This window comes from Dromiciops gliroides, chromosome 4 (assembly GCF_019393635.1).
Source record: "Dromiciops gliroides isolate mDroGli1 chromosome 4, mDroGli1.pri, whole genome shotgun sequence".
NCBI lineage: Eukaryota > Metazoa > Chordata > Mammalia > Microbiotheria > Microbiotheriidae > Dromiciops > Dromiciops gliroides.
This window is the reverse complement of record NC_057864.1, coordinates 128,219,618-128,238,403: the sequence shown is the minus strand read 5'-3', so window position 1 is coordinate 128,238,403 and position 18,786 is coordinate 128,219,618. Positions and strand designations below refer to the sequence as shown.

General features: G+C 37.3%; 1 protein-coding gene across 1 annotated transcript in view; it reads left to right on the top strand.

The window, feature by feature from the left end:
* ENAH (ENAH actin regulator) overlaps nt 1-18,786 on the top strand; it is a 97,497-nt gene that overhangs the window by 70,662 nt on the left and 8,049 nt on the right. Inside the window, 8 exon segments of the mRNA XM_044003179.1 lie at nt 27-836; nt 3,940-3,968; nt 3,970-4,248; nt 4,529-4,674; nt 4,842-4,899; nt 5,547-5,595; nt 12,641-12,707; nt 16,681-16,743. Coding sequence (XP_043859114.1) covers nt 27-836; nt 3,940-3,968; nt 3,970-4,248; nt 4,529-4,674; nt 4,842-4,899; nt 5,547-5,595; nt 12,641-12,707; nt 16,681-16,743 — 1,501 coding nt within the window.

The window sequence follows — 18,786 nt, the reverse complement described above, 5'->3', positions numbered from 1 at the left end:
GCTGCCGCTTTCCATCTTCTGTCCAGCTCCATCTTTCGACAACTCCCTGTATAGTGCTCCACTTCCTGAATATTCCAGTTGCCAGCCTCCTTCAGCACCTCCTCCATCATATGCTAAAGTCATCTCAGCTCCAGTGTCAGACGCCACTCCTGATTATGCTGTAGTGACCTCTGTCCCACCTACTTCCACACCCCCTACACCACCACTACGACACTCAGCGACACGGTTTGCAGCCTCTTTAGGCTCAGCCTTCCACCCTGTTCTGCCCCATTATGCTACAGCTCCTCGTCCTCTGAACAAAAACTCTCGGCCTTCTTCTCCTGTGAATGCACCCCCTTCTCAGCCTCCAGCTACGAAGCCTTTTGCCTGGTCTGCTTCAAACTTTGCACCCCTCCCTCCGTCGCCTCCAGTTATGATTAGCAGCCCTCCAGGCAAAGCTACCGGGCCAAGGCCTGTTCTCCCTGTTTGTGTTTCTAATCCGTTGCCCCAAATGCCTCCGTCACCTACTGCACCCAATGGGCTTCCTGATTCTGTAACATATCCAGCACCTTCACCGTCTACCTCAGGTCCAGCAGCTCCACCTCCGCCACCACCACCTCCAGCACCTCCACTGCCTTCCCTTCCGTCACTGTCCCACTCTGGACCTCAAGCTTCTCCTCCTCCAAGCACCCCTATTGCCTCAACTCCCTCATCCAAGCCTAGTGTTCTCCCTTCTCCCTCTGCAGCTGCCCCTGCCTCTGTTGAGACTTCTCTAAACTCTGTGCTGGGAGACTCCTCTGCTTCTGAGCCAGCCTTGCAGGCAGCCTCTCAGCCGATTGAAACTCCGACCCAGCAGGGTAAGGCTTTCTGGTTTTGCTGCTAATTAACAACAACTTTAATAATTGCCTAGAAGGATGAGGAAAATGCTTTCTTAAAATGTTACCGTTTGGAGGAATGTTAGATTATCTAGTCAACTTCTGTCACTGCCATCCTACCTTAGCCCAACAGTTTACAGATGAGCAAGCTTGGCTTGCCCCAAGACACAAGCAAATAAGTGGCAGGTCTGCTACACAGATATTTTGATTCCCATCCCCATGTTATTTCCACTATGCCACACTATGGAAATCTACTACAATGACATGGTAGCAGTCGTAATAATTTTATTTAAATATAAGATGTGAATTAGGAGATGTGTGTTTTATGTTGGGAATGTGGTACTCATACCTGAATGTTGAAATATCAGGTTATTCTGCAGGCCATTTGTTAACTTTTAAAAATTAATTTTAGCACTTAATTCCCAACTTGTCTATGCACGCTAAAATACATATTGGAGGTTTTATATTATAAAAATAAGAAAATAATCTGTAATGTGAACAGGAAGGCAAGCTTTTGTAGGCTTCTGTGACTGAGTAAATCCAGACTTTAGTTATTCCAGTGAAGTGCCACTGTCCCCGTGTATATGTATGTATGCATGTATGTATGTGTATGTATATGTGTATATATGTATGTGTACATATATACAAATATTTTAAAGTACTGTATAAAGTTATAAACTATAACACTTGCTCCTCTTAGTTTTTATAAGAAAAATATGGAATATATCCATTAGGTATAAAAATAAAGCTTTCATAGATTATAATATTTTTAGTTATGAAGTATATTGAAAAGGTAGCATGACATAGTTGTTCAGGAGCTAACTTAAGAGCCAAGATAACTGAGTTCACATTCTGCCTCTGACTTATCCTGGTTATTTGGCCTTGGACAAGTTACTTCACCTCTCCCCACCCTGACTACAAGCTGTAAGGATGGTGCTGAAATAAGTGTAGAGGGTGTTTCCTCATTAGCAGTTTCCCTCTAACAGTGAAATCACAGATCCATTGTCTATCTCTGTCCCTGTAAAGTATATTAAGTAAATTCAAAATGTTTGTTGACACTAAATTCTTTTAGTAGGTTTGCACTGAAGATGCTTACAGTAAAATTTTAGTTTTCAAAATTTGGCTTCATAGCCTGAATTTGAAAATGCCTATGAAAAACAAGCAATGTAGTTACATTACTATATCTTTTGTGGCATGTATATCATCTAATCAACCCTGTATCTTATGGACAAGAATATTTTTCCTGTCACCAAAAGCATGCTTTTGAATAAGGTTATATTTGCTCTCTATGTCAGCCTCAAAAATGTAGGGCTCTATCCCAGGCAACTAATTTCCATAATATGTTATGTACTGACCCCACAAATTGATAACTTCTTGGAGGCAACGAAATCCACAAATTTATCATTCATTGTATAAAGCATAACTTCTCAGTTATCTTAAAATATATCTCTTTAGATCTGAAGGGGCATTATTACAATCTTCTAGGATTTTGTCTGCATGCCCTTTCAATAAACTTCATGATTTCATAAACTTAAAATGTCACTTCCACTGTATTCTTTCAGACAGAAGTCTTTTTTAAAAAGTTAATCTTTACACTCATCCCTTTGTCTAATTTCTTTGTTGTTTTTTATATTGGTGTTAAATAACTATTAGCAGATTTATTTTCAGATTCAGATGATTCTTGTTGCTCATTTCAGACATTTAGATTGTGACTACATAAGACAACCATAATATTTAATTTGGTTCCAAAGTTTTGTGTTTTGTTTACTCTGCTTTTAGTTGGTTTTCTTATGGAGCAGTGAAAAGAAAGAGGAAGTATCTGAGGCTAGATGGTAACTGTGGGTAGTCAAAAATTAGTTGCTAGGGCATTCCATATTGTGTTTTAGGTGTTCACCATGATTTTCACCCTAGATGTGCATATAGTTAGACTGGAAGGAAGGTGGGGAAGTTTATGTCTTTAAGAACAAGACTTCAAGTAGCAGTCTTTGTTGTTTCTGCAACAGTGATGTTGTAACAATTGGCCATTAAAGCACTATGCATCTTATTACATCCCCTGTAAATCCTCATTGACCTACATTGAAGTAAATAAATAGCTGTAGCGAGTTTGGTCAGAATCATATAAAGGGTCCTTTGCTACCCATAAGGCCACTGGTCTCAGTCATGAATTCACTCCCAAGGTTTGAGCCTAAATCCTCTTGATGACATTGTTGTAAGAATACTTCCAAAGTAATGACATGACAAGCCATATAGCTTTTGGGGGGGGGCAATGGGGGTTAAGTGACTTGCCCAGGGTCACACAGCAAGTAAGGGTCAAGTGTCTGAGGCCGGATTTGAACTCAGGTACTCCTGAATCCAGGGCCAGTGCTTTATCCACTGCGCCACCTAGCCAGCCCGGCAGTACTTTCTTAACTCAAATTATCTGCAGAAACATCCAAAACGAATTTTTCTAGCCAGTTTTCATACTAAAGGGAAGGGTTCTTTCAAGTTACACCGACAGTCACAAAATGACCTGGTTAAAGCTATATGAGTTCAAATTCAGACTCAGACACTTGACACTTACTAGCTGTTTGTCCCTGGGCAAGTCACTTAACCCCAATTGCCTCACCAAAAAAACAAACAAACAAAAAAGAAAGTACTGTCCACAACTGAATGGTAGTTTTTCTTTTTGACATGAGACATGTCTTTCATAATGCCCATTCATAGAATTTTTTTGCATAACTTATTCTTTTGTATTAGTATTATTAAGACTTTGCTTTATGTAATAGAAATTTTTGACCATTAATAAAGGCTTTCCCTAATTATAACATTGTACATATTTGTTTTTAGTGAGGCAATTGGGGTTAAGTGACTTGCCCAAGGTCACACAGCCAGTAAGTGTTAAGTGTCTGAGGCCGGATTTGAACTCAGGTACTCTTGACTCCAGGGCCGGTGCTCTATCCACTGCACCACCTAGCTGCCCCATACATATATGTATGATAACAATTTAATTTGTCATTTCATTTTTTATTACTCTGTAAACACTTTAAAATAATGTTTCTTATTAACCTTCTTACTTAACCTCTTTTGTAATATTTCTGTTTATTAGGTGTTGTCCTGGGACCACCTGCACCTCCTCCCCCCTCCACCACTTCCATCTGGTCCAGCCCAGACTTCAGCAGCACTCCCACCTCCCCCAGGTCCACCCCCACCCCCTCCACTTCCATCTTCTGGGCCACCTCCTCCACCACCTCCACCACCCCTTCCTAATCAAGTGCCCCTTCCTGTTCCTCTACCGCCTCCTGCCCCTCCACTTCCTGCCTCTGGATTTTCTGTGGCATACGTATCAGAAGACAATCGCCCTTTAACTGGACTTGCAGCTGCAATTGCTGGAGCCAAACTTAGGAAAGTTTCACGGGTAAATGCATCTCCAAGTTTTTTTTTTCTTTATCAGAGGCTGTTACTCATAAACAATTATGTCAAATCATTGAATTTGTTGTGTAAAGGAATGATTCCAGCAATTGTCAATAAGTCACTGATGCCTCACTCTACTTGCTAAACAGTGTCCATAGTATACTTGATTCTGATATGCTGATGTTAAATGTTTTCACTTGTTATGTTTTGAAACTAGATTATGAACAAATATAACATGTAGAAATTTGTGTGTGTTTCCACACATTTTTTTTTCCCCTGTTAAGATTGAGGACTCCTCTAGTCCAAGCGGAGGAAGTTCCACTGGAGTGAACTCGACTTCAGCTAAAACAGACACAGGTCGTGGAAATGGGCCACTTCCTTTAGGTGGTAGTGGCTTAATGGAAGAAATGAGTGCCCTGCTGGCCAGGAGGTAAGCCATAAGCTTGATTATTTAATACCAATGCCGAGAATAGAAAATTTGAAAATGAGATTGATTATAATTACTATTTTTTTACAAGCTAGAATCTCCTTTATTTGAGAGAGAATATTTTTTATATTAAGAGATGGATGATTTTGTTTGGTTTTGGTTCATTCTAGAAGACGAATTGCTGAAAAGGGATCAACAATAGAAACAGAACCAAAAGAGGATAAAACTGTAAGTTGGTAAACCTGTCTTAATATCTGAACTCAAGAAAATATTATAGTTAAAGGTATCATATTAAAGATAATTTAAGTATGAGACAATTAGAAATGGATTTTGATGCTGTTTAATATATGGGTATTATTTCTCATTTTTTGTTAAATTTGTAATGAAGTGAATTGCTGGGTGTCTGGTGTTAATTGGCAGTATGACATAAAAACACAAGATTGAGAGCCTCAAAAAAAACTTGAGTTGTGCCACTGTTTAGCAATGGTAAAGAAAGTAATTTAACCTTCCTCTGTTTTGGTTTCATCTATAAAATGAGATGAGATGAACTTAGATGACATTAAAGATTGCTTTCAGCCCTAATATTTTGTGACTGTGGGAACATAAATGCTAAAACTACCTTAGTTCTGCTCGTTGTTTTTGACTTTGCCACCATCAGACTCAGAAAGTTAGATCCAAACAAAAGTTATGAGAACACATAGGAAGAGAAAAGAAAGAATGTAGACATGGGACTAAGAGATAATAAGACTGAACAGAAATAAAGAAAGATGAGATGAAGAGAGACAAGTGAGAAGAGAGTAAAGTGTAATCAGAGGATTTTAAAAGGCTGTTTTCAGTCGATTTGATAAGTGATATACACTTTCCATTTTATTCAGGAAGATACAGAACCTTCAGCTTCTAAGACCTCTTCAACAAGCACACCTGGTAAGTGCCTGTTAAATATCTTGATATTTAAATCTTTGAAACCGTATACAGCCAACATGTTGACTGGTTGGGGATGGGACAAGGTAACAAAGATTTCCAAATAAAAACCTCCTCAAAAGGGGAAGGTAGTTGTCATTTCTATCTTCATTTGACTGCAAATAGAAACTATATAGATATAAACGTTTGAACTTGAGACTAAAAATTCACCTTAGGAGGGGTTTTCATTTCCTTTTCATCTCCCCTAGTTATCAGAAAAGTGGTTAATAAAGAATTGACTATGCAGGTAAATATTAGTCTGAATATTTAGGTTTGGATCGAAGACTGACCTTTAACATTCTTCCAGTGCAGCACTCCTTCTTTCCACTTCTTCACCTCCTATGAAACATTCTCCAAATATCCTAGCTCAGTGGTCTCAAATTCACAGTTGCCTATTTTAAGTTTAAACACTTATCCATTTATACTATCTAAATCTTTCCCGCATAAAATCTCAAGAAGTTCCTTGCAAAGATGTCTTCACAGTGATATCTTGGTTTTAGATCTCTACTCCTGGCCATAGTATACTATGTCTCTTAATTTCCCAGTTATCTTACCCTACCAAAAAAGGGAAATTTTCTTGTGAGGATGAGAGCACGGGGTTTAGAGTCAGAGAACCTGAATTCAAATTCTTCCACTGCTACTTGCTACCTTTGTGGCTTTGGTCAAATCATGTCTACCTCCCACTCCCATAAAATGAAGGATATATAAACATTCTTTTAAGCACAAGATATGGAACTAAAGTCACAAATTAGTTAAAAACAGAATTATACATGGGAGTGTATGTTAAAATAATCTCTTTTCTTTTTATCTCTAAATATATGATGCTGTGAAATGAGGTTGTGGCATTACTTGTATTTAATGAAGTCATGCTGGCTTTTTTTTTTTTTTAACTTTTTTTTTTTAAGTGAGGCAATTGGGGTTAAGTGACTTGCCCAGGGTCACACAGCTAGTAAATGTTAAGTGTCTGAGGCTGGATTGGAACTCAGGTACTCCTGACTCCAGGGCCGGTGCTCTATCCACCGCGCCACCTAGCTGCCCCTATGCTGGCTTTTAATAATTACCTCCCTTTTTAATTGCTCACAAAGCATCCCTTTAACACTTACGTTCTAGAATTTTGCCAGGGTAAACTGGCTTATACTTAGAAAACTCCACCTTTTTCCCTTTTTAGAAAATTGGGTTATTCTCAAGGTCATTTGAAAATTGTCAACAGTGACTCTCTAATCACATCTATAATGACTTGAGTTTATTGAGGACAAGAAGATACAGTCTCCTCACTTATCTTCAGTTTCCATTCCCTGCTAACCCATTTTGTGATCTATTCTTCCTAGTCCACAGAACATTTTCCTTAGAAAACAGAAACAATATAATTGTTGAGCCAGGGTTGCCATTCTCATTCATTACCATGCCTCCTGTTCAGCATTATTTTTGTCCTTTCTTTGATTCTCCTCTTGCCAACCCCCATATACATAGTAAAAGCAATTTATCTATCCATTATTTTATTCATTCATTTATTCAGTTTAGGTTTATCCTACCATGTATTGCCAATCTCACTTCATTCTAGCTCTTAGTACTTCTGGTATAATACTTTGCAGAATCTCTTATCTTTTTGTCTTTATCCTCATTAATTGTCCTTCCTTCCATTAATATCATTTTTTAAAAATCTGATTTGCCTGATGAATTTCCTATACAGCCATATTAGCAGTTCCCCCATTTTCTCTTCGTTATAATAATGTATTGTTGTTTCTTCAGAATTTTATTCTTGAGCTTCTTTGCTTTTATTTTTGCTTTCTTTTTAACTGATTCCCCCCATGAAATGTTCTCTTACAAATCTAAGACACTTCAGATTATGTCCAGCTTTTCTTTCTTCTATCACACATTTTATGATACAGACATTACTTACCCACTAAGGTTCCTGACATTTCTAAACACCTAATTCCTCTAACTCATTACTTGAGGTAAAGAGGTCTTTAACCCACCCCCACCTTGCTTCCATCAAGACCCTTAGCTCAATTCTCATTCCATTTATGGGTTCCCTTATTTCTAACCCCCTCAACCCTACTTCTCCAGCATATTCCATATCTGTCCATCACTTCCACAATGTCCTGTGGAATGAATGCCTGCTCCATAGTTAAAAAACACAAACTTTCCTTTCCTTCATCTTAAACCTTTGCCTTTCTCATTTTTCCCAGCTTCTGGGACTCACTGAGACCTTCCCTCCTCCTGACAGTGTTATTTCCCTTTCCAGCACAAGCTTCATTTCCTCTCATTCTCACCTCTCTTACACTAGCTTCACTGGCCATATTGGGGAAATCAGTTTTCCTTGCTCCCAGTTGATGCTTCCAGACTGTCCCATCAACTCTTAGCAACTTCCTTTTATTTGAGAATGTCTAAATAGCTAGACCGTGGTAGCCATATCTAACATGCCCCCAGTCATTCTTCCTTTTCTCATTGAATACATTTGCTAGGTTCCTGTCTTTCTCTCCACTCTGACTCTTGCCTTCATATTAGAGTTCTTCAACATACATATTCGTTTTCCCTCAAATACCTTACTTCCTAGTTCTGCTGAAATTCCATTAGTTCCTCTTCGTTTCCACATCAACTACACACAAAAATGATCATAACCTTGATCTTGCCATCACTTACAAATGTTCTACTTCTGTGTTCATGAATTCTGAAATTCCTTTGTCTCATAATAATCTTTTACCATTCCATCTTGCCTTATGCCTGGACAACCCCTAACCCTATCGGGTTATTTTCTTCTCCCTTCCCATTTTAAGCCCTTAGTGAACAAGTTCAACTTTGTACTATTCCCTGCTTTCAAATCTCCCCCCACCAAGCCCCCTAATCCAATCATACTTTATTAAATGTCAGCCCTGAATTACTCTCAACATCTACTTCATTTACTTCTATATACATGCTACTAAATGGAGATGGAAGTCACAAAATTGTGCTGATTAAGTTAGTTGTTTTTTTGTCTCACTTTGCATTGTGTCTGTTCCACCCCTTCTCATCTCTCAATCCTCTCATAGCACTCCTTACTCTCCCACCTTCTCAACTCAGGGCCTTACTTCGTACTTCACCACGGGGGAAAAATGGAAGCTATCCTTTTTTTCCACTTGTCTTCCCTCTTTTAATTATTTTCTATTATTCTTTTTGTTTGTACATATTTGTTTTCTCCCGCTTTAGATTGTGAGCTCCTTGAGGGTAGGTTGTTTCTTTTTGTATCCCCCAAACTTAGCACCACGCTTTGTTTGAGGTACTTAATAAATACTTATTGACAGACTGATTCCTTATCTCACATCCTTTTGACATCATTGCCCATTATTCATCCTTCCCTCCATTCTCTAATAAAAAAGTCATCTGCATACATCCTTTGTCTTATTCCTTCTTGGCTTTATCAGATTGTGTCCACCACCATGTCCATTCTCTTCTGATCTTCAGTTGCTTTCCATCATAGTGGCTCTTTCTTTCCCTGCTGTCAACAAACATGCCTGTGGCTCTCCCAGCCTCAAAAAAAATTGACACTTAATTCTAACATGCTTGGCAGCTATTGTTCTGTCTTTCCTTGCCTTTTTTGCTAACTTTTTTGAAAAAACTCCTTTGCTTATATCCAACTTGAACTGCTCTCTCCAATATGACTAATTATCTCTTTTTTGTGTGTGGGGGGCAATGGGGGTTAAGTGACTTGCCCAGGGTCACACAGCTAGTAAGTGTCAAGTGTCTGAGGCCAAATTTGAAGTCAGGTACTTCTTAATCTGGGGGCCAGTGCTTTATCCACTGCTCCACCTAGCTGCCCCAGTATGTTTTCTTGTGTGTGTGTGTGTGTGTGTGTGTGTGTGTGTGTGTGTGTGTGTGTGTGTGTGTGTGTGTGTGTGTGAGACAGACAGACAGACAGACAATTGGGGTTAAGTGACTTGCATAGGGTCACACAGCTAGTAATTGATAAGTGTCTGGGGCTGGATTTGAACTCAGGTCCTCCTGAATCCAGGGCCAGTGCTCTATCCACTGCGCCAGCTAGCTGCCCTGACTAATTATCTCTTAATTGCTAAACCTAAGACTTTTCTTAATCCTTATCCTTCAAAACCTCTTCATAGCATTTGACACTGTTGATCACCTTCTCTTCCTGGATCATCTTGCTGCTTGTCAGTCTCCTTTTCTTGATCTTCATCCTTGTCACAATTCCTGAATAAAGATGTCTCCCAAGGCTTGGGCCTAGATGTTCTGGGTTTTTAATTTTGTTTTGCTTTCCTCTTCATATTTTCTCTCTTGGTGATCTAATTAACTTCCAGGGATTCAATTATAATCTCTTAATATATTGCTTAAATCTGTTTAGTTCTAAGTTTTCTTTCTCTACAACAACCCTCACTTACATTTTCTTCTCTCCCATTACTCCAGTTTGTGTCCTCATAACCTCTTACCTGGACTATTCCAATAAATAGCCTCTTGATTGGTCTCCTTGTCTCATCTCTCCCCACTTCAGTCTATCCTTCACACTGCCAAAGTGTTGATCTGACTGTGCTCTCCCCTTTACTCACACCTAAACCACACCCCACCCCAGCTCAGTAAACTGCCTCCCTAACTACCTCTGGAATCAAATACAAATTTTTTTGTTAACATTTAAGATCTTTACAACCTTACCCTTTCCTCCTTTTCTAGTATTCTCCTAGTATTCTCACACTCTAATTCCGTCTACTCTCTTGATACGATGATTCTCTCCTAGTTGCTTTTCCTTACACACTGTTTCCTGTCTCTTCACCTTTGCCCTGATCATAACTCAGACCTGCATTGCTCTTTCAAGACTCAGTTCAAATAACACTTGCTATGGGAATATTTTCCCTATCCCTTCATCCACTTGAGTCTTACCTTTCATCTACTCTATCTTTAGTGCATCAGTTTATATATTTGCATGTTGTCTTCCCCATTAGTATACAAGCTTCTAGGGGGCAGTGACAGTTTTTGCATTTCTTTGTTTCTTCAGCTTTTAACACAGTATTTAGAACCAACCAACCAAGGACTTAATAAGCATAATTAATTGATTGGTCCATATTGGCCAGGTCCAGTCCATCCGACCATAGTCTCCTTGGTCACTTTCTCTGCCTTTTTTTGAAGGATAAAATTATTGTTAAAGCAAATTATACAAATGTTAGCTGCTCTTTTTTTTTTTTTAAGTGAGGCATTTGGGGTTAAGTGACTTGCCCAGGGTCACACAGCTAGTAAGTGTTAAGTGTCTGAGGTAGGATTTGAACTCAGGTCCTCCTGACTCCAGGGCTGGTGCTCTATCCACTGCGCCATCTAGCTGCCCCTAGCTGCTCTTCTTTTGTGAGAGAAAGGTGTCTAATAAGATTACCAGATTATTGAAGTCCTCTCAACACATGCTTTGTGATCTATTTCCCAAACACCTCATCCAGTTCCTCTTTCTGTCTAGTCTGTAGTATATAACCTTATAATAATATTGCTTTTATTACCAAGTGCTTTCCACCTTGTCTCTCTGCTTAGAGTTCTGTCCTTTGAATGTATCTTTTAAAGCCACTCAACCCCCATCCTCATTTTATCCTTTCCCTTTCATTGGAATAAGGCATTACTCTTGCAGAACCAAGTCTCAGTGATAACCTGTCAGATCACATTTGCCTTCTTATAATAGTTTTTTGAATTCACACTGTTTTTTGCCTATACTTTGTGTATTTTTATATTGCTAGATGATGCTATGGATTCCATTACTGGATACTTGTTTGGATATTATTGTCCCTATATTATTATAAGCCCTTTTTCTATTCTAATTTCTATGTTGTACTTCATACTCTATTTGGTACTTGGCTTCCCTATATGTCATTTCCCCCTACCCTTTTCCTTATTTTAGAAACTTCCTCCTTATACCATAGTGAAAATGATTAGTTATTATTTTTCCTTGGAAATTGCATTTCTTTAGTGAAGAGCTTAGAATTGATTTTAAGGTAGACAATCTTCTGTTTATAATCCCTTAACTGCATGTTTAAGAATCAGCAGGGCATTTTCATGGATATTTGTAATCCCTAGTTTTCAGGAAGCCTTGTTTGTTCATTTTTAGGGCTGACACCAAGCTACTGTACTAGACAAAGACATTTTTATTAACTGTATTCAATATTCCTTTGTAATTTATTTTATATACACATTTTTATGCTTATTTTGAGAAGGGATCCTTCACTCAAAAATTAAGAACCCCTCCTACTCTCTGATTTTTTTTGCTCACCTTACATCATTTAGATTAATTTTTTTGGTGTTACTCTTTGGCAAATGTATGTTTTGGGTCGGTTAAGTCATTGGTAGTATAAAATATTTTAAATTGAAGTATCAGTTTTTCATTTGAGTAAAGTAAGGCATAATTACTTTGATATCTATATCAGCAGGGGAATAATATTACAGCAGGTGTTGTCTATTCTCCATCTTTAGTGGGATTACAGCCCCTTTTATTGTATTCTATTTATTTGGTTTTTGTTTTGTTTTGGCTGGCAATGGTGGTTAAGTGACTTGCCCAGGGTTACACAGCTAGCAAGTGTCAGGTGTCTGAGGCCGGATTTGTGCTCACATACTCCTGAATCCAGGGCCAGTGCTTTATCCACTGTGCCACCCAGCTGCCCCCTATTGTATTCTATTTAAATAGTGTTCTGATAAAAGTAATTAGAACCATCTGTATAATGGAAAATATTCAAGAAAATTCTAACTACCTGTAAAAATGCTGTTTAAAAAAACCTGTAAAATGACTTTTACAATTTTAACAAGTATTTTTTATATCTAGTTTATATCTATAGGATTTAAAACTAGAGGGACCTTTAGAAAGGATCTCAAACTCCTTGATTTTACAGATAGGAAAATGTTATTACAAGTCTTAATCAGAATGGAAATTTTGCCTTTTAACTTGTCAAATTAAAACATGATTGTTTTAATTTTCGCATAAATGTGGTAAGTCATTTGTATTTTAAAATGGTTCTGAAATGTTTCATGTTTTGGTTGTGTGTGTCTCTCCTTTTTAAAGAACCAACAAGAAAACCTTGGGAAAGAACTAATACAATGAATGGCAGCAAGTCACCTGTTATCTCCAGGTACCATTGTCCATATAAGTAACAGTTTAAAAATGAGAAATTTTAAAAGTAGTTTTGTAAAAACTTGTTTAAAACATGAAAACCTTTTATATTAAGTAGATTTTAGTGATGTGGATAATGAGAGGAAAGCAATCAATTGATACCATCATCAGAAGCTAGTGTGTTACTTCATAATATATGCTGCACAATGCTTATTTTCATCATTCCTTCCGTCCCCATTAACAGTCTTTTTCTGTGGAATTCTAGCTAGTAGCATGTTGCAGCTTTCATCCTGAAAAAAATTAAATTCCCTTGAATGTATAAGAATTCTAGTTCTGTTATCTCTGTTAGAAAACAGAATTTCTTGAAAGATATTGTTCTTTCATAAAATACTTTGCTGTGGCCTTTCTATAAGTAAACTTTTAAGCTTCCCGCCTAATTTTACTCCAGGTTAGACACACTTGACTTCTAAATTTAGTAATCTAAAAGCAGATAGGAAAGTACAAGACTGATTGATATCCTGAAATCTTCATGAATCTGGTACGTGTTAAATCTAAACCCATATTTTTATTTGGCTTTGTGAGTGGTTTCATTTGCAAGAAGCAGGTTGATATTATTATCTGACACAATTGTTGAAGTTCCATAAACCTTATTTTTTTTTTGGATTATGAGTAAAATGCTTTTGCCCAGATTTTTTTGTTGTTTTAAGTCTCTGCATCATAATTAATTAGCATACTCATTGTATTTGTATGACTGTCAGATGGTATCCTCATTTAGACTATCAAGATCTTGTTTCATATCACGTAACACATATTGCTGTATACGCAATCTTTTAGTACTTTTATGTTTTCTGAGTTATTATAAGGTGCTTGTGCTTAATTATAGTAACTAAAAGATCAGGTGTTATAATACTCCTACCTAGTGCTAAAAACTGTTCACCTTGTTTTCTAGGTGTCTTATTGAAGTGACCTTCCATGTAATTTACATGCTTTTTGTGATAATGTATGAGTCCAGTGGGATTATCTTGATTTCAGAAAAAATGAAGTGATGTTTTAAAAGACAATGCCAAAAAGCTATCAGTTGTCAGACTATGTCCTTATTATTGGTTTAGAGATTATTGGTTTTATACTTTTGAGATCTTAGTTGCCTGATTGCATGCCAGAGAATGGGCTGTCCTAAGTCATTAAAGGACTACCTTCTGAGGATTCATCTCATATGGGTGAAGTCTTCTCTCTCTATGCCTGGGACTGGAGGTTTCCATGCAGCCCATCTTTCTGATTTTCATAGGTAACACAGAGCTTTGTGTGTATACATGAGTTTTTTCCCTGTGAGGCTAATTCTTTGTGCATTGCTAGGATTGATAAATATACTCAAAGGACATTATTAGAATAGTTATTTTGCTTGGTATTGAGCATAATTTGATTCCAGTAAAATTTAGGGTGTGGCATTGAAAGATGCCCCCTGATCTCAGTGAGTGGCCTAATAAGGTTCATTAAGCAAAAGAAAAATGTATTTTCATACATTTCTGAGAGTATTTAGACTTTTTCTTTTAAAGTCTTGATAGGTACTTCAAAGATTCATCATTTAGAGAAGTGTTCTTATATAGTTTTTTTATTAGATATGTTAACCTGTGAGACATACAGAAATGAAATGTAGATGTGTAACATGCAAGTAATAGGCATTTCACAAATATGTGTTGTGTTGAATTGGATTATTTATTCCTGTCTCCTTTTCTTATGTGTATAAATATGTTCAATTGTGTGTTCATTCATGTGTAAAAAATGCTGGTTGTTTCCTGGCCACTAACGTAATAACAGCTTATGCTTTCTCACAGAACCTCTGAGATAGGTTGTTCAGTTACTATTAGCCTCATTTTACAGATTAGGGAGCTGAGGCTAAGAAAGGTCCCCTGCCACTGGAATCACAGTGCCAGACTTGTGACTTCTTTTGTTTAATTGTGCTACTGACTTTAGAGGTGTCCTAGTAAATACTAGATTTATTTAAAAGGTGTTTCAGGCTATTAATAGATTTTGGACCTTCTTTTTTTCTTCTTAAATTTTCCTTTAGAAAAATCAGAATTTTCTTTTAACTGGTATAGTGGAAAAATGTGCTATATCTGGGAGTCAGGAGAAGGCCAAGTTCATGTTCTGTCTCTGGCTAGCCGATAGTCACTTTTAGGCCAGTCTGCTAGCCTAGGTTTCCTCCTTAACCTGTAACATACCTTACACAGTAGTTTAAAGTGGCATCAAGTTCTAACATCAGGGTATAAAGGTAGTCAAAGGGGCCTAAAGTACAGAACCATATCTTTAAAGCTACAGCAGGAAAGAGGTTAGTATCTTCTTCTTCTTCTTCTTCTTTTTTTTTTTTTTTTTTTGGTGAGGCAGTTGGGGTTAAGTGACTTGCCCAGGGTCACACACCTAATAAGTGTTAAGTGTCTGAGACCGGATTTGAACTCAGGTCCTCCTGACTCCAGGGCCGGTGCTCTATCCACTGTACCATCTAACTGCCCCCAGTATCTTTTTTTAAAGAAGTCACTCTGTCTCAGAAAGTAGGGGGATCCAAGGTCATTACTATGGAAATAATTACATATGTCTTTCTTGCTAAATGATCAGGCAACAAGCTAGAACCAGCACTTCTACTCATAGATGAAAACAAAAAACAGCTAAAAAGACTTAGCTGTGAGGAATGGCTTCATACATAAATTTGATTCTATTCAAGGATGCTAACACTGCCTCATAATTATTTCTTCTTCAGGAGCACAGCAGAGGCTTTCTAGCAGGCCAGAGTCATTAGGAAGGCCAGCTCTTTCTTCTCCTTTCTTCTCTTCTCAGTAGCACCACTAGTCTGAAAGGACTTTCCATGATGAAAAGAGGGTTCTAGAGTCATATCCCACATAGCAGAGTACAGTGGCAGCAAACAAGTAAACTGAGACTGACTGAAGGTTCAACAGACATGAATTTCACATTCACTTTGAAGCATGTAGTCATTGAGTCAATTGATTCCCTGGACTATTGTTGCTGTTTTCTCTCTCTCTCTCTCTCATCACTCTCCCTTCCCTCTCCCACCTCCCTCTCTCTACTTCTTTTCCTTTTCCCCTCTTCCCCTATTCCATTCATCTTCCCCTTCCCACTCCTTCACCCAAGTAGTTCATGCATACATGATGCTGTTCGATTATACTTAATTTCTGAAGATCAAATGAGATAATTAGGTAAAGTGTTGTATACTCCTGAAAGAACCATATGAGTGTCAGCTATTACTTATATAATTGCATTTAATCTTTCTGAAGTCCAGGGAAAAAGTGAATGTGTGTGTGTGTGTGTGTGTGAGAGAGAGAGAGAGAGAGAGAGAGAGAGAGAGAGAGAGAGAAAGAGAGAGAAGTGCTACCTAAGCCTCTACTTCTCACATACTTAAAGCCAGAATGTCAGTCAATAACATTAAAAATTGAAGGGGAAAATGCTTTAGAATAAAAGGACTTTTACTTTGTTGATTTGAGTTTAAGGTCCCTAAAAGAATTTATAGATTGTTTGATGAATAGTAATTCACTTGATTTTTATCAAGTGTTTTATTTAGTGGTGTGTTCAAAATGTGATGAAAATGGGACCTGTAACCTTTTGTTAAAGATCATTTTGCCTCATTGAATTCATATTTAAAAGATTTTTGACTGGTACTTTAGAGCTTAATATTTATTTGGAAAGGTATGTCCATAAACAAGTTTTATTTTGGTTGATCTATGGTGGTGTTAGGCTGCTTTCTTATTGGCAGTGTGCCATAAAGATAATCAAAATTGACAAGTAAGTAGAATTTTTTCAATGTTTATAAAATTTTTTAAAGTTCTGATTTTTGTTGAAAGGCTGTATTAAAGTGATTGCCTTCTGTTACTCCTTACTTTATTTGCTATAACTTGCAAAAAGCAAGACCTGTAAAACAGTACCATAACAAAAAATTTCAAAACATACTATTGTATACCCTTTTAAATGGTTTTTCCCCTTCATAGACGGGATTCTCCAAGGAAAAATCAGATTGTTTTTGACAACAGGTCCTATGATTCATTACACAGGTATCATCCTGCTGTGACTTTGTGATTTGAGACCCATTAATAACATGTATTCAGGATAGGGCTGAACTTTTTTTTACATGGATTGGTAATCACCACAAAAAAAAATTTATGAAGTGTGACTATTTTAAGCTTTTTAAAAAATTCATTTTTAAGTGGTAGAGCTTAAAATTTTAATTAAAAACGTTTAATGGTATTTCTTCCCCTGTTGTCACTTAGCTGGTGAATAAGCTGATGCCTACTGTGTTGTGATAGTAATTTGAGTACCAGTGGTCATCTGTATTCATACTTCAAACTACTTATAGTTCTGGGAGAATTATTTAGAAGTGTATGTTTTGGTCCATTATCTTTCCATTTACAGCCAAGACCCTAGTTTGAGAATAGCTCAATGGGAACTTAGGAAACCTAAAGCTTTATGACTCAGATGACTCAGTCCTCTTAGCTTTTCTTTTTTTTTTGTTTTTTCGGGGGCGGGGCAATGGGGGTTAAGTGACTTGCCCGGGGTCACACAGCTAGTAAGTGTCAAGTGTCTGAGGCCGGATTTGAACTTAGGTACTCCTGACTCCAGGGCCAGTGCTTTATCCACTGCACCATTCCTAGCCCTTCTTTTAGCAATGATGAGGTATCCCTTAAAACTGCCTTCCATGGGGGCAGCTAGGTGGCGCAGTGGATAAAGCACCGGCCTTGGATTCAGGAATTCCTGAGTTCAAATCTGGCCTCAGACACTTGACACTTACTAGCTGTGTGACCCCGGGCAAGTCACTTAACCCCCATTGCCCTGCAAAACAAAACCAAAAAACTGCCTTCCGTGAAGTATTGTCACTAATAATACATATCTAAAGCTATTCTTTTTATAATGGACATCATTTACATGAGAAATAAAACTGGAAATCCTAAAAGGGATATCAAGATTAAATAAACTTTGTTGCATTAATGAGGAATACATTTCAGAACTTGAATGCAGGCCAATATTTGATATATTTACTTTCTTTTTTTAAGTGAGGCAATTGGGGATTAAGTGACTTGCCCAGGGTCACACAGCTACTAAGTGTTAAGTGTCTAAGTCCATATTTGAACTCAGGTCCTTCTGAATGCAGGGCTGGTGCTCTATCCACTGCGCCACCTAGCTGCCCCTATATTTACTTTTTGATGAGAATGTCAAGTGGTAAATACAGTGTCTTAATTTAGCAATTAACATGATACACTAAATTCTGAATTGGCTAATTTCATTTGACCCATTTAAAGTAATAGAGATTAATATTTATCTTAGGTTTTACCTTTTGATCATGAATTATGATGCTTATAATGACTCACAAATATCATTGAACTTTGAAAGATTGCACTCCTCCTAGGTGTAGTAGCTTATAGGGAAACTACCCTGGCACACCTCTTCCTTTCCCATCAAATGAGAACAACCCTGAAGCCTAATAATTATTTTTTCCTTTGTCCCTGTGCTAGTGAAGGTAAGAACCTAGCAGCTGAGAACTGCTAATCTAGTCACATTATGGGACATTTTTTTCTGTCGTTTAAAATATTGACCAAAGCTGTTGAGAACAGATACTTGAAAACGTTTTGTGGCATTAGGTGGCAATTACGATGTTCTGTAATCAAATTCACACATTTTTTGATACTGTTAAAATGATTTTCCAATAGTTTTTTTGTAATAAAGACCAATATGGTTTTTTTCTTATTAAGCAATATCCTTTAATTTATAATTTCTGAATTTAGTTCTGATTAAATCTAATTTGCTAGCTTCAAAAGGTGACATAACATTTAGTCATTTTTAAGTAAATAAATGTTAACTGCATTCTTCATTAGCTCATTTCTAAAAAAAATTGATACTTTGGGTCAAACATTTTTTCCAAAAAGTGGTGATTATTTCTTTCCTTCAGTATGAAAAGTTCCCCCCTTTAGCTAATTATCCTGGTGGTGCTGGTGGTGGATTGCATGTTAGCATGAGTTAAGTCTTTTAAAACTGCATGTTTCAACCATAGTTTACTGTGTAACAATATAATTGATCTGTTGTTCAATAGATAAATCTGTGGC